General features: G+C 39.1%; 1 protein-coding gene across 1 annotated transcript in view; it reads left to right on the top strand.

The window, feature by feature from the left end:
* ITGA1 (integrin subunit alpha 1) overlaps positions 1-15,932 on the top strand; it is a 172,144-nt gene extending 156,212 nt beyond the window's left edge. The window contains exons 28-30 of the mRNA XM_018065522.1: positions 2,446-2,562; positions 9,499-9,584; positions 14,066-15,932. Coding sequence (XP_017921011.1) covers positions 2,446-2,562; positions 9,499-9,543 — 162 coding nt within the window. The 3' untranslated portion in view covers positions 9,544-9,584; positions 14,066-15,932. The remainder of the gene's footprint in view (positions 1-2,445; positions 2,563-9,498; positions 9,585-14,065) is intronic.

Genomic DNA, 27,661 nt, shown 5'->3' with positions numbered 1-27,661 from the left:
ACTTGAAACTACCAAACATTGAGAAGTTTTCATTTTTTATTTCAAATTAGTGTGTGTTAGTCACTCAGTCATGTTTGACTCTTTCTGACACCACGGAATGTAGCCCAGCAGGCTCCTCTGTCCATGGAATTCTCCAGGCAAGAATACTGCAGTGGGTTGCCATTTCCTTCTCCATCAAATTAGTATCTATTTAAAATAATTACAATGTCAGTGACTTCTGATAAGTATTTACCTTTAAAGAATATATGCATCATATATCTGGATATAATGTTTACTTACTTTATAAACAGCACTTCGCTTGATATAAGTTGTTCCACATGTAGAGAAACTAAAATTTTACCCGTAAGCACCAAAAAAAAAAAAAGTATATATTATATTGGAAAGGATTTGGAAAAGAGTATATTTGATTACAAAATACATTTTATTTAAATATTATAATTAGCTTTATTTTCCCTAAATTTTACTTAAATTTTCCCACAGAGCCATTTTTTCTATATTTTATTCTAAAGAAAACTTACACTTAAACTGTTAAAATTACTAAAAATTATCATTTCATAGTTGTGTGATCTTAGAGAAGTCACTGATTGCCTCCAGACTTCCATTGCTGTACTTCTAAGCTCAGGGAATTATTTTAGATGTGCTTAAAGTCTGTCTTCAAAGGTCTGATCCCACCTATGTCTATATTCTTGCCAGCTCCGTCTTCTAGATGCATGAGCAGTGACCAGCTCGGAGTCAAGTGAGGGATCTGGATCAGTATCCACTCTATGCAAATATCTTCCCTGGTAGTTAGTTTTCTTTTTTATCTCTAATCTTCCCCTCTAGGTTAAGGAATGGAGATATTCCCCATTAAAGGAAGATACAGAACTTGAGGTGTTATTGGTCATTAACAGCTAGTCTAAATTAGTTTTTTTCTTTTTTTCCCCCCCTCTCAGAAACATAAGGGATAGGACACAGAGCAGACAAGCTTTATTGAGGGTTAGGTGCCACACTGAGAGAGCTTAGTAGCTGGAACACTAAAAGCTGTCTCCTTCAAGTTTACTTCAGTTAAGATATGCGGATGACACCACCCTTATGGCAGAAAGTGAAGAAGAATTAAAGAGCCTCTTGATGAAAGTGAAAGAGGAGAGTGAAAAAGTTGGCTTAAAGCTCAACATTCAGAAAACGAAGATCATGGCATCCGGTCCCATCACTTCATGGCAAATAGATGGGAAAACATTGGAAACAGTGGCTGACTTTATTTGGGGGGGCTCCAAAATCACTACAGATGGTGACTGCAGCCATGAAATTAAAAGACGCTTACTCCTTGGGAGGAAAGTTATGATCAACTTAGACAGCATATTAAAAAGCAGAGACGTTACTTTGTCAACAAAGGTCTATCTAGTCAAGGCTATGGTTTTTCCAGTGGTCATGTATAGATGTGTGAGTTGGACTATAAAGAAAGCTGAGTGCTGAAAAATTGATGCTTTTGAACTGTGGTGTTGGAGAAGACTCTTGAGAGTCCCTTGGACTGCAAGGAGATCCAACCAGTCCATCCCAAAGGAGATCAGTCCTCGGTGTTCATTGGAAGGACTGATGTTGAAGCTGAAACTCCAATACTTTGGCCACCTGATACGAAGAGCTGATTCATTGGAAAAGCCTCTGATGCTGGGAAAGATTGAGGGCAGGAGGAGAAGGGGATGACAGAGGATAAGATGGTTGGATGGCATCACTGACCCAGTGGACATGGGCTTGGGTGGACTCTGGGAGTTGGTGATAGACAGGGAGGCCTGGCGTGCTGCGGTTCATGGGGTCACAAAGAGTCAGACACGACTGAGCGACTGAACTGAACTGAAAACCTAATTTATAGATGCTAAGAGAATGTCAATTGGAATAGACAGTGTGGTATAATAAAAAATGCATTGAGGAAATGCATGCACAAATTTGTTCATCTGTACCTTTGAGATTTGTGCATCTTACTGTATGAAAATTATATCTCAATTTGTTAGCAAAAGAAATAAAGCACACTAGAATTAGAATTAAAGTTAGAAGACCCCTTCAGGTTTATATGTCCACAACCTGTGACAACCTTCCCATCTAAACTTATGCTATTATGATAATGCACTGAAGGCTATGAATAAACCTTTAAAACATACAATACTGCTTATTCTCCCTGAGTGAAATTCACCTCTACCCTTGAGAATTTTGATTCATAGGTAGTTTACTCATTATGTATGAATTTCTGGAGGATAATGTTACAAAATTGTTTTGGTAATAATGAATATGACATGATTAGAGATTTTGAATAGATGAAGGGCCTTTTAAAATGTGAACTCATTATTTTCTCTGTATGTAGTAATGAGATTGAGTACACTCTTTGGTAGAAAATTATAGCCTACAAAAACTCAGTGTACTGGAAGTTCTAAGAGGTGTTTATCAATGTTAACAATCTTGTTCAATCATTTTCAGCTTGCTATCCAAATATCCAAAGATGGGCTACCAGGCAGAGTGCCACTATGGGTTATCCTGCTGAGTGCTTTTGCTGGATTATTGTTATTAATGTTGCTCATATTAGTGCTGTGGAAGGTAAGAATCAGAGTTCCTTAGACTTTCCTACTTCAATTGTCAACAGCATATTGGTGAAACAAATTATGATTTATCCATGCTTTGGAATATAGTATTGTGTAGCCACTAAAAACACTGAAATGATAACCAAGATGAAATTAAGAAGAAAAAATATATATCTCAAATGCTGTACACAACTTGAAACCACTTTTGTACGAGAAAGAAATAGACATATCCAAAAATTATGGGAGATCTCTCTAGAGACTGGGATTACAGGACACTTTCATTTGTCTATAACACTGGAAATTCTAAATTAAGTGTACATTATTTTTATAAGCAGAGAAGAATGAAAACTCCCTTTTATAGAAAAAAGAAAAGAATACATTTCTATGTCAGTTTAAGAACATAGAAGCAACAGAATTATGGTTAAGATAAAGCCCTATCCTAATCACATATCTTTATGTATCTTTAAAATTAAATGCTTCTTTAATATATAAAAATACCGCATTTTATGCAATAGTTGCATGCCTGAGTGAGAAATGAGGTATTTGTTCAATTAGTTGATGACACAGAAATCTTATAGTTTTACACACTCCTGCTTCAAATCTCCTGTAAAACTAACCTATTTTTTGTCTAGTCAATCTGTATATTAACATATCAACAGATGTTTATTTCCATTATCAGTAGATGTTTCGCTTAAATTAAGATATGCAAAATCTTTTAATCTTTGTATCTTTTTCAAATTAAGCAGAAATGAAATGATAGCTTTTAGGATAAGTTTAATAGAGAATAAAATCTCATAGAAAAGTAGAATTTAATGTTTTTCTAATGAAATATCAAATTGGCATTTATTCTAGCATTTATCACCCTATATTTTATTGTTTTGTTCAAAAGCAAAATTATCACTATGTTAAAAATAGATCATGGCTACATATTCATTTTTCTGATATCTGAGCAACAGAATTGTCTTTTAATCAAATAGTTTAAATAGCAAATTTCTCTCCCATCAAATTACCAACTGCTCCTATACATTCTGACTTACCATAACTATCTTCCTCTTTTTGGGAGGTTATTCTCAGAGAAGATGAAAACAGCTGTGTTAAAGATGTACGTCAGGAGCATTTAGTTTAGTAAATAGAATCCATAGCTTTTCTCCAGCAAAGTCTCGAGGACAGAATTCTCTGCCATCTCAGACCTGCAGCTCTTCCTCCTGCTTTGCAGGGTATCCACGCTCTGTCTGTAATACCTGGCTTTGCCACACTGTGGTACCCAAGGCCTGGCTTAGCGGTGTCAAGGGTGTGCTTGGAACGTAGAAAATGGTTTCTTTGTTTGTAAGCACCTGTAATAGGACATTTTACTGTTGATTTCTTTCAGTATGGTAAGCACAGCACTTGTCCATACAGTTTTAGGACACTGCTGCCAAGAGAAGAGGGAAGCCAGAGCTGATATTTGAGTAGTCTCTCTAGCTGCATACCTCTCCTTAAAACTAGCAAATAATTTTCAGCCCTGTTTTTTGGTCATCAGTCTGCAAAAAGCTGGAGAAGGACATGGCAACCCACTCCAATATTCTTGCCTGGAAAACTCCATGGACAGAAGAGCCTGGTGGGCTATAGTCCGTGGGGTCACAAAGAGCTGGACATGACTAAGCGACTAACACTGTGTAAAAGCAAACATTCTTCCATCCAGGATATGATTTGCTGATACATTCTGATGTCTTCTTAGGTCTTATTTTAAAGCCCAAAGGTTTAGCAACCTTTGGACAGTCCTGACCTGTAGGTTTAGTTAACTCAGTCACATCAGTGGGAATGCCAGTAATCAGAATGGTATTTCCACAGTAGACAGGAGGAAAACTAGCATTTATTGAGTGTTTACTGTGTACCAGGAACCATTTTCAGCTTTTCCACTTTAGATATTAACATCAACCCTATGAGAAAGATACTATTATGGACCTCATTTTGTAAGCAAAGAAGCTGAGGCATAGAAAAGTTAAATATGTTTCCCAAAGTCACATGGTTTGTCAGTTTCAGAGTAGAGAATCATCTGGGCCATTTCACTTTTGTGTCAGCGCTATTAACCCCCTCACTCTATGGTCTCCCTTGCTTCTGTTCACTCTGTTTTCTTTACAATCTTTCCAACTAAGTCTTTTAACTGTATTTTATACTTGAGGACACTGAAGCAAACAGAAGTTAACCCCCCTAAGAGTTCTCATCTCGTAAGGGACTGGGTTGAAGCAATGCCTTTATCCAGTATAGTCCTCTGCTGCACTCTATGGGGCAAGCTCTTCGCTCTGGAGCTCCAGGAATTGGTTTTGCTCAAGAAAATCATGAACTCCCTGAAATATATAAAAATATTTGGTATTGGAGTGATAGTCCCTTGTTGGGTTCAACCTTTCAGCAGCTCTGTTATACTGGAAAGATTACTTGCCCTCCTCTTGCCTGAACCTCCCTGAAGCATTTGGTCTGCAGCAAGCTCAGAAAAGCTACCCTCATCCCCACACATCTTTTTAGACTAATTTTAGACTAGTGGAGCATAAACCTCAGGACTAGCCTTTCCTCATGCTTCTTCCAAACCCCAACAGTGTGGGAGTTGATCAAAACTCTCAGTTTGAGACTTTGTGCAGGGAGCAGTGAAAGATTCCCCCTGGAACTAGAATTCGATTTCAAAAGGCACAGTCTCTGTAGCTTTATCTTCATAGAATGCATAGAAGAGATTGCTAAGCTAAGTTGCTTCAGTCGTGTCCAACTCTGTGCGACCCCATAGATGGCAGCCCACCAGGCTCCCTCATCCCTGGGGTTCTCAAGGCAAGAACACTGGAATGGGTTGCCATTTCCTTCTCTAGTGCATGAAAATGAAAAGTGAAAGTGAAGTCTCTCAGTCATGTCCGACTCTTCGCGACCCCATGGACTGCAGCCTACCAGGCTCCTCCTTCCAAGGGATTTTCCAGGCAAGAGTACTGGAGTGGGTTGCCATTGCCTTCTCCAATAGAAGAGATTAAGACTTAACAAAATCTTAGTAGGTGCTTACTATACTTAGGGCTTCCCTGGTAGCTCAGACGGTAAAGCGTCTGCCTCCAATATGGGAGACCCAGGTTCGATTCCTGGGCCAGGAAGATCCCCTGGAGAAGGAAATGACAACCCACTCCAGTACTTTTGCCTGGAAAATCCCATGGACTGAGGAGCCTGATAGGCTACAGTCCATGGGGTCGCAAAGAGTCGGACACGACTGAGCGACTTCGCTTCACTTACTATACTTAACCTTGATGGGAGAAGGCTTTAGAGGACACAGGTTTAAATAGATTGGGAAATATGTCCTGAAATCTGGTAACATGCTAAGGGAGAAGCTCAGTCATCATAACCAAAAGGATAGAATGAGATGGTCCACAAAGGAACCCTGAGAAATCAGATTGTTCCTGTCTTAACTTGATCTTACACTGATGTCTCAAGATCCACCCTTAATGATTTATTTACTAATCCTATAGCTTTGTTCCCTCATCCAATATGCATATTGTGAGGGGAGTGTGAGTGGGGGATAGTACTGCTATCTAGTAGCCTTTTATATTTTAATATAAATGTTTTGATGATGGACAGGGAAGCCTGGTATGCTGCAGTCCATGGGGTTGTAAAGAGTTGAACAGGACTGAGCGACTGAACTGATTAATGTTTTCATTCAACACTTATTCCATATTACAACCGTTGAGCACATATTTCTGCCAGGGACTGTTTAATCAGACTTTTGCCACAGGGTTTTTAATTAGGGGGGAATACAAATAAGATCATTAAGTAAATACAAAAAGAAAAAGAAAGTGAAAACTATAAGTTTGGGTGCTGAAAACAAACAACTTGTTGCAAATGTTGACTAGAATTGGCCCTGTCCAATCTGAAGCTATGAACATATATTTTCCTAGTTTTCACTCTAATCACCCAACTTGCACTGAAAAACCAGTGTTAATAGAATCAGTTGGGTGGAAAACTTTTGTTAACAGGAGTTAAGTTTTAAAACTAAGCTTTTAATCTGTGAAAGCAAAGGAAGGTTGAAAAGAAGCAAAAAAAAGAAAAAAAAAACTTGAGCGGGAAGAAGAAAAGATCAGGAACTGGGCAGGGCAGGAAAGAGAAAAGTCATGATTCACCACCTGCTTTTGTGAGAGCTTTGTCTGATTTATTTTCGACTCAGGACATGCAGGTACAAGTTAAAAGACTTACTGGTTTGTGAATCCAGAATGCGTATATTTGGCTCAGAGAAAAAGGCCTGATACATGTAGGAGAATTTGTATTCTAGGGAAGACACATATATTGTTTCTTCATGTTCATTTGTTCTGCTGTCACCTTTTTTGTGATGTCTCAGTTCAGTTCAGTTCAGTTCAGTTCAGTTCAGTTCAGTCACTCAGTCGTGTCTGACTCTTTGCAACCCCATGAATCGCAGCACGCCAGGCCTCCCTGTCCATCACCAACTCCCAGAGTTCACTCAGACTCATGTCCATCAAGTCGGTGATGCCATCCAGCCATCTCATCCTCTGTTGTTCCCTTCTCCTCCTGCCCCAAATCCCTCCCAGCATCAGAGTCTTTTCCAATGAGTCAAGTCTTCACGTGAGGTGGCCAAAGTACTGGAGCTTCAGCTTTAGCATCATTCCTTCCAAAGAATACCCAGGGCTGATCTCCTTTAGAATGGACTGGTTGGATCTCCTTGCAGTCCAAGGGACTTGTGATGTCTACCACCAACTAAATTCTGGAGTGGAGGAAGACATAAAGCCCTGAGTAAAACTTCTCTAATTTAAAATTGCATACTTTTCACCATTTATGCCCTTAGAAGTCTCAATTGTTTTATAATAATTTTTTTAAAAATAGGATTCCCTTGTATAATTTACCACAACTTTATGATTAAAAGGGACCTTCCCTGGTAGCTCAGTTGGAAAAGAAATCTGCCTGCTGTACAGGAGACCCAAGTTTGATCCCTGGGTCAGGAAGATCCCCTGGAGAAGAAAATGGCAACCCATTCCAGTATCCTTGCCTGGAAAATCCCCTGGACAGAGGAGCCTGGCAGGCTGCAGTCCATGGGGTCGCAGAGAGTCTGGCACAATTGAGCGACTAACACTTTCACTTTCTTTCATGATTAAAATGACATGAAGGTGCCACATTTCCAAAGAATTAACTCACGGTCTTTGCTTGAACTATTATAATCCACTCTCAAATTTTTTAAAAGAATATGTTATGGGGAGGGAGGTGGTAGGGAGGGTTCATGTTTGGGAACGCATGTAAGAATTAAAGATTTTAAAATTAAAAAAATAAAAAATAAATAAATCAAATAATGAAAAGAAAAAACAAAAACAAAAAAAAGTACAAAAAAAAAGAATACAGATTTAAAAGAATATTTCTCTAGGACCTTTTCTAAAAAACAATTTTAATACCCATGTTAGATTAGAATATTGCAAAGGTTCCTTCCAGTTCCTATCCTTTTTTTTAACATAACAACATAATGGGCATAGTCATGTCCGACACTTTGCAACCCCATGGACTGTAGCCTGCCAGGCTCCTCTGTCCATGGGATTTTCCAGGCAAGAATATTGGAGCAGGTTGCCATTTCCTTCTCCAGGAAATCATCCCAATCTAAGGATCCAACCCTCATCTCTAACATCTTTTGCATTGGCAGGCAGATTTTTTATCCTTTTTAAAAAATTATTATTCTATATAATTGGAAATAATAAAGCACTTGTAATTTTTATCACAATGCGTCATGAAAAGTGACCCACCTTCACCCCTATGTGGAATTTTTCATATGTTCAATTACTTCATTTTCATATCCAAATGATACAGGGTGTTTTCAAGAGTCTTTTTATGTCAAGCCTATATAGATGGATGTGCTAGTACATTTAAAGTTAATCCAGGGCTTCCTTTGTGGCTCAGTGGTAAAAAAGTCTGCCTGCCAATGCAGGAGACATGGGTTCGATCCCTGGTCCAGGAAGAACTCACATGCTGTAGAGCAACGAAGTCCATGTGCCACAAATATTAACCCTGTGCTACCCAGGAACTACAGCTGCTGAGCCCATGTGCAGCAACTACCGGAGCCCACTCCACAACAGGAGAAGGCACCACAGTGAGAAGCAGAAGCACCACAACGAAGAATAGGCCCCGCGCACTGTAACTAGAGAAAAGCCTGTGCAGCAACGAAGACCCAGCACAGCAGAGCCAAAAATAAAAGTGTGTCTTTTTAAAGTTAATCCAGACAACTCAGAAATCTCCCCAACCGCCTAGCCATAGTGTACCTACCAGATTGACCATCATCTCTAACGACCTCAATTTATGACCATTGATTATTCGATGGAAATTTCTCTGACACGTGCTTGAAAAAGAAAGATGATGGCAAAGTAGAGACAGAGCTGGATAACTACAGTTTGCATGTCTCCCAAAATATTTTTCCAGAACCCTTTAAGTTAGTTTGCTACATATATTAGTTTTTTTTTTTTTTAATCTGTTCTTCTGTATCGTCTAATCTACTGGGGGGTTGTTTGTGGGGCTTTTTTTCAATTTTATTTATTTATTTTGGCTGCACTGGGTCTTCGTTGCAATGCACAGGCTTCTCGTTCTGGTGGCTTCCCTTGTTGCAGAGCACACACAGGCTCTAGGCATGCAGGCTTCATGAGCTGCGTGAGTCAAGCTCAGTAGTTGTGGTTCCGGGGCTTAGTAGCACTGAGGCGTGTGGAATCCTCCCAGACCAGGGACCGACCTCAACTCCCCCGCACTGGCAGGCGGATTCTCAACCACTGGACCACCAGGGAAGTCCAATAACTGTCATTTCTTGACATTCAATATTACCTAATAGGTCAATTGAAAAGAATACCTCTCGATTATTTTATTTGTAATCCCACAATTGCTAACATTTTACTAAGCTAAATTTTATGTGAGATTAATATTTATTACCTAATTTCAAATAACTAATTGTGTTACATTTGATATTTTCTCTAAGATTGGATTCTTCAAAAGACCACTAAAGAAGAAAATGGAGAAATGAAATATTTGGAAGAGAAGAAATAATTATTCAATAATCCTCAGGTTTGCCTCAAATATGTGACAAGAAATTAATAAACACAATCAAAGACATAGTCACATAACTTTATGTAATCCATCAGGGATTAGTCACTTAGAAAATAACAGATCAAGCAAGATCCAAAAACAGTACCGTAAAGATGTATTTTATAAAATGTTGAAAAATATTTTTAATTACTCATTTTTGTTGAGTAAGCAAAATTACAAAGTGTTTTGAAGATGAAAAATAACCTGTACAAATATGTTTATATATTAAATTACCAAAATATTTAAGGAATACAGAAAAAGATTTTTATGATCATTGAAACATTTACTTTCAAAATAATATAAATTAAGCTTTTTCCATTGATTCCTGATGGATATCCACATTCAGCAGGATAGTCAACATTTGTAAGTGCAAAGAAAGGAATTTTACCTGAAAAAGATCACTTCCCCCCATTCAAATGAGAAAAATTTTCCTATATACAGTATAGACTGAAAATAGAATCAAATCACAGAGAATACAGTCAGCATCTTTGTGTCGGGTTCTGTACTTGGAAATTTTTCTTTCCAAAGTGTTTGTAAAATAGTACAATTGAGCTGAAATTTTATCTAGGGGAGAAAATCAAGAAAGACTTGTTGAAAAGCAAGTGCACTGAATGGATTAATTTAAGCTTTTATAGAATACAATTTTGATATTGAACTCTGAAACTCAAAACTCTTTTATACTAAAAATAACAGCAGTTTTATGTGACATAGCACTGATTTGTCATGAAAAATCATGTGTGTGGTATATGCAAAAAATGATTTCTGATAATGTTGATGGATGCTGCAGAAATGCTGATCATCTTTGCTGGGCAGCTTTTGAACATGAAGGGTCCCAGGATGTAACCCAAAGTAAGAGTTGATTCAACTCTTTGGTACATGGTTCATTCAAACCCTCAAGCTGTGAGAGTATGTTTATTTTTAATCTTTGTAAAGGTATTTAATTTTCCAAACACAATTCTTTTTATGAAAAGGCAGTATTTCATTTCAGTATTGCATTTTACCAACAAGCCACTGCTTTCTGAGTGAGGCATATCAATATTTAAATATATCTCCAGAAATGCATTTTAAAGAATTTCAAGTTTGAAACCTCACACCAACAGAAAGACATCACACTTTTGTATGAGCTTCTTTGTTCTTGAAGTAATCATTATGGTGCATTGGACTCTTCTGTAGCATAAGTTCCTAGGTTGCTCCATTTCTTGGAAAACAACACCAACAAATGAGTGAATGTATGTGTGAACTACTGCTGTAAAATCTGCTGCTACTCTGCAGCAGCTCCATCTCTCTACCTGATTGACTGTCACAAGATCAGAATCTATACTCATCTAGAGAATCCTGGGCTCTACTTTTCTCATAAAGCAGCAAATCAATGGAAAATAATTAAATGCCATGGATTTCTTTTTAAAAACTAATTTCCAGGGAATTATCTGTGGACTCAGAGGCAGCCTACCTCATGGCTCTCTACATCTGCATCTAATATCCTGATGGTCAAAGACAGGCACCTGGAGAGTGCTGAGGACATCAGTGGCTAAAAGAAAGGCTGTCTCTCCAGAGATTTCGTATCCTCTTGCTGGCCTGTCATTTGTTCAGAAATGTCCCATTTTAGAATTTTTTTCATCTGTCTCCAGGTTCCAAAATCATTCTTTCCACCTGTCCTTTGTTTGCTCAACAAAGCATCTCTCATATTCGGAGTCAGCATGGTGCACACCTCCAGTGCACAGCCTGCTTAGCAGCTCTGCTCCAAGCTCAGCACATTCTTAGAAATAAATCTGATAGATAAAAATTTTTTTTAATTCACACTTGTTCTCTGACTCCTAAATAAAGCATTCACTGAACCAGGAGTGTGCAGATTTCAACTAAATATATTGTTAACCCAAAGGGGAAAAATAGAAAAGATGACGTTTTTAACGTATTAGAAAAGAGGGGAAGAGGTATTTGGCCAGATCAAAGAGCTACTTATAAGCTCTACAAAGTTTTCAACATAAGTCACTCATGGTTTTTAAGTAGACTGTTAAATGAGCCAGATATCCTGTTTCCCTAATATTGTAATCTTTTGAGGTTTATGTGTGTATGTGTCTATGCATCTGTGCACGTAGGTGTATAAACACACATGCACGCACGCACACACACACACGCACGCATGCATGCATTGAAGAAAAAATACCTCAACACCAAGTGACAGTTTACAAGAAATAAACACACAAAAGCTACACCACAAGAAAAGTTTGATTCACCCACTTTGCATATTCTTTTCACTTTCTTTATTTAACCTTAGCATATAGTTATGTAATATCTCGATATCATGAATGTAGAAGCTTTGGCTAAAATAATGTCAGCAGTTATCCCAAATTAACTCTGTACAGATGTCGTAAACATAATTAATGATTAGGAAATATATAAAACTTTATTATTTTAAAACATTTAATAAGAAAAGTGATACTTACAAGTATGAACTTTTATTGGTTGAATTAAATTGCAAAAAAACTTTCTTTTTTTAACTTTGATATTTTTAAAAACTAATTGTTGCTTTTGCTATATAGACTGAACTATGTAAGAAGTCCCTTTCCATACCAAACCTATAATGGTATACTGGTAAATTATTTAACAGCTGACTTTCCAGGAGGGGAAAAAAAAAAAAAATCCCTGATTTGTGTCAAAAGCCAGTTTTCATGATCTAAATTGTTTTGTCATGGCCATTTTCAAGCCACTAACATAACCCTAAACAGCTTGTAGAATTCCTGAAAATATATTTGTCAGTTCTCCTGTACCAGTATGAGCTGGCTTTAGCACACCATTGAGATAGACTGCGTGTGTGCTGAGTCTCTTGGTCATGTCCGACTCTTTGCAGCCCTATGGACTGTAGCCTGCCAGACTCCTCTGTCCATGGCTTCTCCAGGCAAGAATACTGGAGTGGGTTGCCATTTCCTTCTGCAGGGGATCTTCCCAACCCAGATTAGATGACAATGATATAAATAGATGATAGATGGATATGATAGATAAATAAAATATAGCATGTATATATAGACATACACAAACATGCACAATACAATCAGATTTCAGATTATTCTTAAAATGCTACCCTCATGCCCAGTAGACAAAGTGCTAAACAGTTTCCCATTTTTTCCATCTTAATTTCTAACATTGTAATCTTCCTTTAATATTAATAAAATGATACAAACTTGCTGGAAAAGGAAGGAGTTGAAAGTAAAAATGTATATAATTTTGAAGAAATGAAATGAAAATCAGACCTACACAGCCGCAAAGAAGCTGTTTCACTTTCTCTAGGAATCCAGAGCCCTGGAGCCATATCATGAAAGGTCATTCTCTGTAAATATTTGTAATTTCTATGATTCAGTTTGAACCTCAGTGGTCCAATTTATTCAGTTATTTTCTCCAAACCCTAGATTCTTGGGCAATTTAATCTTTGAATATTTTCTGTGTCATAACTGTGTTTGAAATGAGGATTGTGGGAGGACATACTTTTATAAAATTTGATGTTTATTCAACCATAGTAATTAATAAGTTTACCTTTTATAAAACCAATACCTAAGCTTAATTGGGAAACAAATATTTGCACCAAAGCAAGAGGTGGTTGCAGAATGCTTGAGTAAAGTTGGGTGGGAGGAGAGGCTGAGAGAAGAGCTGGTGTGTCTCTGCAGGCGGCCCCAGAAGGATCACAGTTTGCAGTGTGCCTGCCGGCATCTGTACGCTGCGCTTTCCTACCGGATATCCTCTCGGTCAAACATGTTGTAATCTGCTTCTTGTGAATGAGCTGTCTTTTCTTTGCACAACACTGAGAAAACTAGGGAAGACTCAGGCTTAGAGCATGGTTCCTGTGTCCAGGACAGTCACAGTATTGTTCAAATAGAGGCTTCCAGGCAAATCAGTCTTTTAGAACTAGTATCCTATGTGTCCCTTGTTGATTTTCAACACTTCTGAAGTCTCCTTCTATTAGTCTTCTCCCCAAGGGACACTTTCGAGAAGACTCCTAGGGAAAAACCTGTTTAAAATGTGTGCTCTGTTTGCTGTGAAGTCCAGCTGCTGTGACTTGATCACTTACACAGGATGTCAGTTCTCCCTTCTTCTGTAGCAATCTAAAGGGTTGGTACAGTAAATGCAATAGGGGCAAGATGAAAGGCACTTCAGAGATGGAGCATCTTTAAGGAATTTACAAACCATTATTGGGACACTATCAGCAGTGTGGGGCTGGCAGGATTTAGCCCTTCGGTGGGTCTCCATCAGCACCCCCTAATCCCCATCCTCATCCATAGGAATTACAATATAATCTAAAATCAAAAAGAGGAGCTTTAAAATCCTCAAAATTATGCTACTACTTTTTAATTAAAGTATACAAGTTAACTGTAAACAGCAGGCATTTTAATGCAAACACAACTTTAAGGTGAATCCACTGGGCAACAGGATTCTAATCAGTTTGCTATCCCTGATCACTTCCTATCCAGAAATTCTGAAACCACCACTGGAAATGAACTCTGCAGTGCATTACAGAAGGCTGAAGGCTGCCATTTCTGAATGGGAGCACTGCTGTGCAACATCTTAAGTACAACAATAAAAAGAGTTAAAATCTAACATTGTAATCTGGTGAAAGAGTCAGTGTTTTTGATCCTCGTATTAAAGTTTAACCTTGAATTTAGCAATTCCAAGCAACAGCCTTTGACCATCAACCTTGAGGAAAAGTAAAGGAGTGTGTGGAGGCTCTTCAGTCCCCAGCCCATTGTCCCCACAACATGTGGTTCCCGGGACATCCAGTTCTTAAACCTGAGCTCCCAAACCCACTACATCCCAGGATCAGCCCTTCCGCAACAAATACAAGCATAAGCACATGCTGAAGTTTTACCATTCCAAAAAGATATATTAATACAAGGATGAGTTATCACTTCTAATGTTGGGCTCTTTGCTTAGAGATCAGCATTTTCTTTCCTTTCAAATACATCAGAGCCTTTCTCCCATAGCTAATAAGTTCAGAACATTACACAGGACTTCCTTGCATGTTCCTCCCATCACAGGGTAGAGAATTTTAATGTCATGCCAACTGGGCAATAGGACCCAGGGGCCATTTGCAGGATCTCTCTGCTTTCTGCCCTCCAGTAGGCTTCTTCTCTTCTCATCTGTACAGTGGGGATGTTTGGTTTTAATCTGGGTCTTCTTGGCAAGGCCATTTGAAGCCTGGTGCCCTTGCAAGGCCATGAGGGTTGGATGTTCTTTATTGGTGAGCTGAGTCTTGGAAATCCTTTAATTACTGGACACACCATGGAAATCATGGCAATACTGGGCGGATACCAGGGACACTCACAAACTACGATTGTGTTTGATGTTACCATATTTCAAATTACATCTTGATGAAAAAAGTAAGTCTGGAATTTCAGGAGCTTTTGTGCAAGAGACTGAGACTCAGCTTTTACTCTTTTATTTCTGCTTGATCTATGCAAAGAGACTGGGAACCAAACTTTTTAAAGAAACATTCCAAATGATAGGATGAAAGCCAGAATTCAACAGTCTCCTACTGACAGTCCCTGTCCCCAACTCTGTTTTTCAAGAGATGGAAAGAGCATTGGATGGGGAAGAGTGAGTGGTGTAATTGTTTCTTTCTGCTACAGAGTAGCCAAGCAGTACGGAGTCACCACACAGACACTAATGGTGGCTTTCTGAGATCTTGGCATCACTGGCCCAATGAGAGGTGACGATCTTCCTGCCGTGTCCCTGAGACATCTTGCATTTTGAGAGACATAAAAAAAACAAAAATGTGGGGGAGGGGCTGAAGCTATTTATCTTTTATGTACACACCATTACTCCTCAAAATACTGTAAGCATTTTTAGTCCACATCATTCCTGGCCACAATACTAACACATGTACTTCACACAAGTAAATTGTTGATTAAATAAGAGTCAAAGTATATTCTTGCCTGTCTGTTAACTAGGGTTAATTTCCTGAAGTTTAACATGCTTTGGCTCAAGTGAAAACAATCATTTGAAGCAGCAACAGCTCAGATCTTCTTCATTCTAGAACCATTTCACACAGTACATCCCGATACTTAGTGTTTAATTGAGAGACACGCTTAGTGTTTAATTGAGAGACACGCCTGCCTTTATTCAAGATGTAGCAGCCACCCTCTGTTCCTTACGAGGGAACACTAGCTTGAAGGGAGAATGGTGTAGTGTGTGTTACTAGTGTTGGGTTATAAAATTGTAAACAGACAGTGTAAAAAAAAAGTGTCCATTTTATTAAAAAGAAAATCATTGTATATAAAAACTATTGCCCTGAAACATGTATCATACTCACTCTAATAAACTTTTCTGCATGATCTAACAAAGTATATATATTCACTGCTTGTCTATTTACCTCAGAATAAACTCATTAAAATGAAAAGCTCAAGGGTGCATGCATTTCTACATGGCTTTTATTGGACCGACTTGTTAGAATAAAATATTTTGATTGCATTCAAGAACAAAGAAGCACTAACTCTCTTGATTCTGGTCATTTATTAAGTGCCTGATTTCAACACATGTTAAAAAAGAAATTGGTTATCAGGTAACAATGATTTAAGATGACATAATTAGAAATAGCTGAGAAAGCAAAAATCTATTTTGAATATCCTATATATGGTGCATCCTGTACACTGATTTGAGGTCAGAAGTTTGATATTTTTGTATAATTCTATCTTATCTTGTGCATCAGCTGTGTATTTTACGTCAAGGTAAATGAGCATCCTGTCTTATATGTTAATAAAAAAAAAATGACTCTTTCAAAGAAAAATGTGACTGCTGTGATTTTAAGTACATGAATTTTGTCCAGGATTTCTTCCAAAGCACCAAACTTTTTTTTTTAGCTCCTTGGTAGGTTTCCACTTTAATGCTTCTAAACGGAAAAAACAAAAGGCAAATGCAGTCTGTCTGTGGTGTTTCCTGTACACAATATAGCAATGAGATTAGTCTTTTGCAAACTTGAGACAAAAACCTCAGAATCCATTATTACTACATATCTTCTCCTAATGAGATGTTTTAATAATAAATTATCATCTGCTGTATAATAATAGATTGGACCACATAGTATAAAACAAAAAAAAAAAACTAAGTGAAAAAAGTTATTTTCTCTATTCAGCCTATAGTTTAAAGAAATAATTTCATATATAAGGGCTAGAAGTAAATGCTGGAAGAAGTTTAATAACATGTGTTCATCTTACAAAAGATTATATCCTCAAACTATGCAGTAGAATGAGTGAAGGAGATATTTTTATGGAAGAAAAAGACTGACTTATGAAGAGGTTATCTGTAAGGTCCTGGACCAAATTTCTGTCAGTACGTGATCCCAATGCACTATCTTGTCTCTGACTGTGAGCTCAATAATTCTTTTCCCACTTCACCCTTCCCCCTGGAGGACAATGCAGTGGAGGCAGTAGAGAGAATCTGGATATATTCTCTGTAAAATAAGTGGCAGACATAGAAACATTATTTTTAAGTCTAGAACATAGACACATTTGCTTTCCTTATCCTTTGCAGTGTCCGATAATAAAATTAATGTGACAATCATAAGCAGATTTTAGTAACAGTGTTCACCAAATAGAAGTGATCATTAAAGGGACTGCAGATAATTTCTGTTTTCTTCTTTAGAATAGCTATTTGAATTGTTTTTAAAAAATGAGTGACAATTTTTAGATTAGGAAAAAATCTTTTAGGGTAAAAGGAAACATATTCACATTGAAAACAATTTGAAATTCAGAAAAAAATAATTTTAAAACAATCATTTCACCAGCATCAGAAATTACTAACGTTATGTTGTCTTGTTTCTGAGCATACATATTTATTTTTTCCATATTTCTATTTTGACGTACTTCAAATCACAAAGAAATGGTATGCTCTTGCTTTTTAATTGTTTAAATTTTTCTATCATAGTAAAAGGATGATGGCCATCAAATTCTTTCCCTCATCCTAGATTTGGCAACAGGAAGGAAAATTACTTGCATATTTTCTCAAGTTAATAACCATTATACACATATACACCTGCCATAGTAGTCCAAGTGTCAAAGAATTCTTTCTTTAACTGCTTCTTGAAGCAGCAGTGGGGCAGGGCAAAGAGCCAGGAGTAAACAGGGAAAGATGGGAGAGGTACTCTCACTAAAAATAATAGCAACTGTGGCCTCATTTATCATAGAAAACAAATTTGTTTAGTCGCTCAGTCATGTCTGACTCGTTGTGACCCCATGGACTACAGCGTGCTAGGCTTCCCTGTCCTTCACTGTCTCACAGAGTTTGCTCAAACTCATGTCCATTGAGTCAATGACGCCATCTAACCATCTCTGTTAGATGCCATCTAATCTCATCCTCTGTCGTCCCCTTCTCCTGCCTCTTCAATCTTTCCCAGCATGAGAGTATTTTCCAGTGAGTCAGCTCTTCGCATCAGGTGGCCAAAGTATTGAAGTTTCAATTTCAGAAAGTGAATGGTAATATGCCAAATGTAATTCTGACCATATCAGTAATAACGTTAAAGGTAAATGGTCTGAACAGTCAAATCAAAAGTCAGAGATTGCCAAACTGATAAAAGAATAAGGTCCATCTATATGTCCTCTAAAAGAGATTCAAAGGCACAAATAAATTGAACAGAATATTATGGGGGAAAGATACCATGCAAACAGTAACCATAAAAGAGTGAGGCAGCTATATTAATATCAAACAAAATGAACTTAAAGATGAGTGCAATTCCATACTACTCAACAATACAAAGGAATGAAATTGGGTCATTTGCAGACATGTGGATGGACCTAGAGTGTCATACAGAATGAAGTAAGTCAGAAAGAGGAAATATCATATATTAACATATATATGTGAAATGTAGAAAAATGGTGTAGATGATTTCACTTGTAAAACAGAGATAGTGACACAGGCATAGAGATCAAACAAATGGATACCGAGGGGGAAAAGTAGGAGGTGAATTGGGAGATTGGGGTTGAAATATGTGTACTAGTAATAATCTGTATAAAATATATAGCTAATGAGAACCTATCGTATAGCACAGGGAACTCTATGAATGCTCTGCGATTACCTAAATGGTAAGGAAATCCATATAGCTGATTCATTTTACTGTACAATGGAAACTAACATTGTAAAGCAACTACATTCCAATAAAAATTAATTTTTAAAAAATGAATGTAATTCCAGACTTGAGAATTCTTGTGAGGGAAACCTGGAATCCCTCTAAGTATATAGAAATCCTAGACTTATACTTGAGTTGACTTTGATGTCTTGTAGGTTTTCAAGGATTCATAGGTGCCTGAAATTAAATTTCTGTGTGGAGTAGAGCCAAATCAAGGAGTTATCTCACTCTGAGACTTGACTCTTGAGTCAGGGTGTAGCATCCCTGACTTGCACAGAGTTTAGTTACAATGGTTCAGTTCCTCCCCAATTTCAGAAATAATAAGGGCAAGCACCTTTGTCTGTAGGTACCCAGGCTGCCAGCCACTTCACAGATGAATGCTCTTTGGCCATGTGCCAGAGCTCTAGTTAGTACTTGACTGGCAAGTCCTAGCTTCATTCAGTACTTTCATTAATTCAATAAAAGCAGCATTGAAACATCCACAGGTTTGGTCTTTAGCTGCCATTTCGCTCAGTTATTTTTTGTTGTTGTTGTTTTTATAGTATCTTTCAACCAGCTGTGTGTGGCATGAATTCATTTAGAAACCAGTCTTGAATGGCATTCCAAAGGCAAGAGTGGAAATGCCTAAACCTGGAAAATAAAGAATAGCATCCAGAATTGGCCATCAGACTGTAATTAGTGGAGCTGGAAGGTAGCCATGCCAAGGACTCTAAGCACCCTTGATGAAATGTCCAGGGCTCTTTAGTTTTACGTGCTGAGTCTCTCTTTTTTTAAATTTTCTTCCTTCCTTAACTGTCAGACTTTTCTATTCTATTTGCACCCAAGTGCCATCTGTTATTCCTTTTCACATACTTTTCAAAGCTTTCTCTCACTCCTGCTTATTCTGCACACCTCACCATTATAATGTGGATAATTCTGCAGAGATTCCAATTAGTGTGTTGTTGGACAGCTCAAGAATACAGCTTCTTTGTTATTTGAGAGGCATCTGCATTCTCTTCCTCTTGTTCTTGCTCCTGGCATGTCCTGCTGCTGGATCCTCAATACAAAGACGCTATGTTGTCTTTACTTCTGAAATGAGGCTGAGCATTCGTTCCTCTCCTGTCTATATTACTCTCAGTTACTCTCGAGCTGCTGCTGCTAAGTCACTTCAGGAGTGTCCAACTCTATGGGACCCCATAGACGGCGGCCCACCAGGCTCCTCCATCCCTGGGATGCTCCAGGCAAGAACACTGGAGTGGGTGGCCATTTCCTTCTCCAATGCATGAAAGTGAAAAGTGAAAGTGAAGTCGCTTAGTCGTGTCCAACTCTTAGCGACCTCATCAACTGCAGCCTACCAGGCTCCTCCATCCATGGGATTTTTCCAGGCAAGAGTACTGGAGTGGGGTGCCATTGCCTTCTCCGACTCTTGAGCTACAACTCCTTAAAAAAGAACATATCAAAACAAAACTCTTTCTCTTTTAACCCACCAACAGGAGCCACTTATCCGTAATCCAAGTCGTACTCCTTTCAGATGCTGGGTCAATGCTTTATCTAGCTCCTTCACCAAGGTAACTTCATTTACGAAACTCCTCAATACTAAGTGCAAGTTGACTCCCACTGGTCCTCCAGCCTGAGCAGACAACATCCAAGGGTGTGGCCTTGGTTGCACAAATGTGTCCTCCTCCACAAGTGGACTGTGGGGGAAGGGCAGGGTGTATTGAACTTCTGTTTTACCCTCTCTCTGCTTTCTGTTGGTCAGAGAAGTTGGCCACAACAAATTTGTGTTGGACTGAATATGACAGAACCTATTTAACATGAAGAGAGGAACTTTCCTCACTACACAGAATTCAGAAATTTGCTGACAGCAAAAATGAGAATAAAAATCAGAGATGATGATTGAATTGCATTTGACGACATTATTAGGGATGGGACCACCAACTGATGGAAATAATAGAGGAAGAGGGACTGCTCAGACATCCCAGGAGCTACCTAGCTCTCCAATAAGGCATTTGCTTTATGTTTAAGTATCATTTCCACAGACTATAAAAGGGAGCATCATTCTCTTTAATCAATTTCTAGTCAAGACAGCCATGTGGTGACCATACCTTTTAAAGACGTGATTAAATATGAATAATTAGTCTCTCTTCTTTCCTTTCCTAGACATCACGGCATTAATATTGGCATTTAGTTTCCTTAAATTGCATTCTAAAGTGCACGGCCACCACAGCTCCCTCTCCAGATGTCATTTCTGGAGCCTAGAATTTACTAGCCCCGCCCCCATCTCCTTTTCTATACACATATTTTCTTTTCAACTTGGATTTTTAACAAGTTTGAAGTCATGATTATCTTTTAGTGGGTTTTTTTTTCATGTTTTCTGGCTTATTAAAGGATATGATAAAGGATACTGATGAACAACCAGACGAAGAGATGCACAGGCTGAGGTCTGAGGGCGTCCTGACGCAGGAGGTTTGTCCCTGTGGAGTTGGGAGACATCACTCTTCTGCCAGGATGTGTGGGAAGCTCCTCAACCCTGTGTGAAGTCAAGATTGTTAAGGCATTACTTCTGTTTTTCAAATAAAACTCCTTTGAGTTTTGAAAAATGTATGTAATCATGTAACCACCACCACAATCAAGATATAAAATATTTCTATCAAGTAAAAGTTTCCTCATGACCCTTTTAGTCAGTTTCCTCCCCCCATCCCCATCCTCTACAATTAATCTGATTTCTGTCCCTGTAGTCTTGCTTCTTCCAGAATGTCATATCAGTAGATTCATTAAGTATGTAGCCTTTGTATCTGTCTTTTCCCATTCGGCATGTTTGCTATTTATCCGTGTTGTTGCATGTCTTGATTGTCCATTGCTTTTTAATGCTGAGTACAATTACATTGTGTAGATACATTTTGCGATTACCTTCGTTAGCTTGCTTCTCTTATCTTCAAAACTTGTGTGTGTGACAGTCAGGAGGCACTCTGTTTACATCATAGTTGGATTTTTTTGTTTTGTATTTCCTATCAGACATTAAGGGAGAGAATCACCTTGGGATGCAATTTTAGGAAGTAAAATGCCAATATTAATGCCAATATTAATATTAATGCCACAGTGTCTAGGAAAGGAAATTAAAAAAACTATTCATATTTATTCATATCTTTAAAAGGAATTTTCAATCTAAGCCCATGTGGCTGCCTTGACTAGAAACTGAGAGAACAGGTATTTCTTGAACTGGCCAGGCTGAAATGCTTAGATCCTAAATGCTACATAAATGACATATATATACATATATAATAATATTTTCCCTATTAAGCAGTTTGGCAGAATGTAAGCTGGGATTTTGTATGTATCTCAAACCACAGCATAATTTGGCCCCATAATATAGTGCACAGAGAATGAATTTTAGAGTCTGGGTGCGACTTGGGCCCACATCCCCACTCCTGCTGTTTACTAGCTGTGCATTCTTGGGCCGTTTCTTGACCTTGGCCCTCTAAGAATAAGTTTGCTAGCATCATAACAATAAGCTTCTGGACAACATAACAATACCTCATAAAGTTGTTATGAGAAGCCAAAAGAAAATAAACTTAAAATAATAACACATGCGGCATTCTTAGCACATGGTAGGCAGTCAAATAGTTATCTCACTACCCTCTTTCAGTGGTGTATATAGATTTTAAATTTCTATAATAACTTAGGGCAACAATAAAATTGTTTCTCCTTTAGATTCCAAGTAACTTATTTAAACTATTTTAAATGTAACTCCCACTGTAGTTGGCATTAACAAATGTGTGGTTTTTTTTTAGTTAAAAATATGCACATTTTCTTTTTGCCAGTTTATAGAACATATATCTATTGTTTTAAGTATGTAGAAATAGAAACAGTTGTGGTTTTGCTTCAAATTAAAGTGATTTAGCAACCGTTTGATCTAATCTTTTCCAATCAGCATTAATGCTTATCGCCTGTCTTCTCTATCCACATGTTCACCTCTGTAGCCTACAGCCCAAAGATGATAAATACAGAAAGTTCTGTTGCTTTGCTGCAATTACTGAGAGACAATAAGAGGAGCATATAAGGAAACCATACCTTGGGGGGTGGGGTGGAAATAGACCAAAAGCAAAAACGAAAGGCAACTTAAGTGCAATAGTACATACATTGGGGATACTGCAGGCTCAGTTCCAGATGACCTCAATAAAGCAACATTGCAACAAAGCAAGTTACATAAACCTTTGGTTTCCCAGTGCACATACAAGGTATATTTAGACTGCACTATAGTTTATCAAGTGTACAATGCAATTATGTCTTTAAAACCTCCATGTAAAAAGAAAAAAAGGAAACCTCCATGTACATACCTTAATGAAAAAGTATTTTTTTGCTAAATACTGCTGCCCATCATCTGAGTCTTCAGCAAAAGATAGTAATAATGTCAAAATGACTGGTCACAGATCACAACAAACATAATGATAATGAAAAGTCTGAAATGTGGGAATTACAAGATGTGACATGGAGGCATGAAGTGACCAAATGCTGTTAGAAATATAGCACTGATAGACTCACGTGGCACAGGGTTGCCACAAACCTTCAATCTGTAAAAAAGCAGTACCTGTGAAGCACACTAAAGAGAAACACAACAAGATGAGATCTGCTTGTAATATACTGAGTAGATGTGTGTAACCCTTGGGTTCTCAGGCATGAGAGCAATTACAGAGGCATATAGTAAATGGATTGGAGTTTTATAATACGATGTCTCTGACTCAAGTCATGTTTAGAGATGTGTAAATTTCCAGGCCTAAATGTTTCCTCTAATCTCCTGTGGGTCACTAGAATGTAGATCTCAGATATCAATTAGCAGCAAGACTGTCTTCCTGTCTTCCTTGTTCTTTCCTCCTCTTACTACCATGATGGTCCAGACTGCATAGTATGGTGCACTGGTCATGGGTGGCTTCTGCTCTTGGTTCAGTTGGACTTGGTGGTGCTAGGGGGCTTTCACTTCATGCCTCCAGTGGTAAAGAATCCGCTTGCCCATTCAGGAGCCACAGGAGATGCAGGTTTGAGCTCTAGCTCTGGAAGATTCCCTGGAGGAGGAAATGGCAACCCATTCCAATATTCTTGCCAGGATAATCCATGGACAGAGAAGCCTGTTGGGCTACAGTCCATGGAGTCGCAAAGAGTCAGACATGACTGAGCACGCAGGATCACGTGGTGCTAGGATGGAGGAGGTTACTTCCCCCTGTACCCTTAGGGTTCAGTCTGGGACCCTGTGAATTCGGCTGACAAAAGAGAAGACAACAAGAAAAAAAAACAAAAACAAGCAGAAGTTATAAATGTGTGCATGGAGCATATATGGGAAACTGAGTGATGAATAACTCAAAGATGTTGGTTCACAAACTGGTACCCATTTAGGAGGGCAAGAAGAGACCAAAGAAAGAGGCAGGTCACTTCAGATCAGCATGTGGCGGATTTGAAAAGCAAGGGAACTTCCATTCAAGGCTTTCTCCAGCCACTACAAGATGAGCAGGTACCCACACTCACCTGCCAGAATCGTGAAAGCTTATACAGAGGCCCTAACAAGGTGCAGTCACATACACAGTCCAGCTGGTCTCAGTGGGGTCTCATTACTCTCTCAAGGTTTGTCCCCAAAGTGGCTCCTAGCATATGAACAGTAGGCGGAAGACACATTCCAAGTGGATGGGGTGAGGATCCTCCAGCTGCCTGGGTCCAGCTCAGGGACTAACCTGCTGGACCTGCTGGCTATATCTGCTGGATGACCTTCTTCAGCAGGCAGGGTGGTTAGAACATATACAGTATCTTAACAAAGCACAATAATTCGTAGAGAGACGATAAGACAAAGGAAAAGTAGTTTAGGCCTTCATGGGCTGTAAACTGTGGAAAGGTAAATATACAGGGAAGTGAATGACAGAAACGGGCTAGTTAATAAGGCTTGTTGTTAAATTTCTCTGGTGCCCTCTTTGAGTTGGTAAGTCTAAAGTCATCTCTGGTGATTAAGAATTGTCCTGCACTTCCTGTTAAAGAGCGAGGAAGGCAGCGTCTTTCTTGAGTCTGTTTATTCTCAGTTACTTTGGGCTCAGAATAACATTTATGCCCAAGTGGCATATTCTGTGTGGCCCACTCTAAACCCCTTCTGTGGCTTCCAACTTGCAGTCAGGCCCTCTTTTTGGTTCCTAATCTGGTCGTGTATTTGCTGAAATGAAGAAACAATATACCACATCACTTGTGGAATAACATAGTCAAAATATATCAGTGACACTATCTTTTACTCTATCCCTAGGGTGATACTCCCATTTACCACTCTGCTCTGTAATCCTTTTACTGTGTCTCCCCATGCCCTGCTCAGAGATTTAGAGCTGACACCTTGCTTTACTCCAATGAACATTTCCCCTTGAAAAACCTCTTGTTCTTTGGATTAATATTGCACACCTGACATCTCCTGGGGATAGTTCCTCCTTGGGATGTTTCACAGCTCAAACAGATGTGTGGGTCTGTAAGACTAGCCCTTCAGACTCTGGGTCCTCAAGTTAGCTTGCCTCCTACGAATGCCTCCTCCTTGCCTCCACCTCCACACACAAATACACACACCCCTACATACCTGTGGGGGTACTTTTTAAAATATTTTAATATTTAAAAATTTATTCAACGTATAAATATGTGAAAGAAAAGAAAGAAAGAAAGTGAAGTCACTCAGTCGTATCCAACTCTTTGGGACTGCATGGACTGTAGCCTACCAGAGTCTTCCATCCATGGGATTTTCCAGGCAAGAGTACTGGAGTGGGTTGCCATTTCCTTCTCCAGGGGATCTTCCTTCTCCAGGGATCGAACCCAGGTCTCCTGCACTGCAGGCAGACACTTTACAGTCTGAACCACCAATCATATAAGTTAAATATGTACAGTTCATGCATGTCAATTTGACCTCATGCGATTATCAAAGAAAAAACAAATATAATCACTATTATAATTTTCTACTTAAAATTTCCATACATAAATATATGGCAGGGGTTTGTGCTAAGGTTGGTCACGAGAGTTAGTCATGTGTGTCATGTGGAATTAGGTAGTTGGGGAAGGAGAAGGCGGAGAATGGAAAAGAACAGAAGCCAAACTTCAAAGAAGTACAGTGGAAAAAACGCTGAGTCAGACCCAGAAGCAAAGCCAAGGGTCAGGAGGAAACAGCGTTTCGGAATATAATGTGGTAGTTTGAATGTCTTGAAACTCAGCTGCGCTGGATGCAAGTATGCACTCTGGGGAGGGGGATGGAAGTATGGAGGCCACAGGTGAACCTCTCTGGCGCCAGGTAACACTTTGGAGTAAAAGCCAGCCTTTCAGGGATGGCGTCCGTCTAAACAATGCCAGACTGAGAGGAGGTTGCAGCCTCCTCATTTTAAAGCAGGTTCATAAGCCCATGTGTCAGCATGAAGTCTGAAGTTATCACAAGAAAAGAAAGAGAAAGGGATCTATCTACGCCCACTTGAGGGCTGAGGAGGGAGGGCACCACTTCAAGCTGTGGGGGCCAGCAGCAGTCATGACTGATCTTGGAGCACAGGTGTGTAAGTCTCAGCCCAGGGACTCAAGAAGTGCCCTACATGTACAAGAGAGAATGGTGAGGGGAGAACATCTGGGCATTTGCATGAGTACGATCTCATTAGTACTCAGAGACTGGCAAGCTAAGTTTCAGTTTACAACCTCTGTGTACAAGTTCTGGGCTACAACTCTAAGAAGAAAAGGAATGGCCTTACCCTAGTGTATCCTGTGAAAGTTGTAGTTCTAAGGGCTTGAAAACTGTTCAGTTCAGTTCAGTTCAGTCACTCAGTCATGTCTGACTCCTTGCGACCCCATGGACTGCAGCATGCCAGGCCCCTCAACTTTAAACCTGGAAATATCTGAATTGACTTAAGATTCAGAGGTTTCTGATGGTGTAAGCCACCTCCCCTACCTTTATAAAGGGCTCTGCTGGTGGCTCAGTGGTAAAGAATCCATCAGCCAATGCAAGAAATGCGTGTTCGATCTCTAGGTTGGGAAGATCTCCTGGTGAAGGAAATGGTAACCCACTCCAGTATTCTTGCTGAGAAATCCCATGAACAGAGGAGCCTGGTGGGCTACACAGACCATGGGGTTGCAAAGAGTCACAACTTAGTGACTAAACAAAACAAACAAAAAAATGGTTCATATTGAATCCAAAGAAAATGTACCCAAATGTTCTTTCATTCTGCTGAATGGCATCAGCCAGAGTGCACTTCCATATCCTCCGCTCATATGCTTCATACAATTTCTGCTAGAGCAAGACTTTAAGGACAATGTTTGGGAAGAGATCTCAAGCTCACTGAGGACAAGTAGCCAACATACTGGTTCTCACCAAGTACTGAGCCCATTAGCTTGCACATGCTGCTGCTAAGTTGCTTCAGTCGTGTCTGACTCTGTGCGACCCCATAGATGGCAGCCCACCAGGCTCCCCCATCCCTGGGATTCTCCAGACAAGAACACTGGAGTGGGTTGCCATTTCCTTCTCCAATGCATGAAAGTGAAAAGTGAAAGTGAAGTCGCTCAGTTGTGTCCAACTCTTCGAGACCCCATGGACTGCAGCCCACCAGGCTCCTCCGTCCATGGGATTTTCCCAGCAAGAGTACTGGAGTGGGGTGCCACTGCCTTCTCTTGCACATGGTAGGTGCTAAATAAGTATAAGTAAACGCATAAAAGTGAAGTTACTGCAAGATTCTCCACTTAATTCAGGTAAAGGATAATGTTAGAAACTGTAGGAATGTATAAGAGAGACAAATTCTGGGAGAAAATTAGACATGGCCTTAGAGGCAAATAGTCGCTTCCCTGATAGCTCAGTTGGTAAAGAATCCACTTGCAATGCAGAAGACCCTGGTTCAATTCTTGGGTTGGGAAGATCAGCTGGAGAAGGGATAGGTTACCCACTCCAGTGTTCTTGGGTTTCCCTGGTGGCTCAGCTGGTAAAGAATCCACTTGTATT

Source organism: Capra hircus, chromosome 20, assembly GCF_001704415.2.
Source record: "Capra hircus breed San Clemente chromosome 20, ASM170441v1, whole genome shotgun sequence".
Classification (NCBI taxonomy): Eukaryota; Metazoa; Chordata; class Mammalia; order Artiodactyla; family Bovidae; genus Capra; species Capra hircus.
This window is presented reverse-complemented; position numbering and strand designations above follow the sequence as displayed.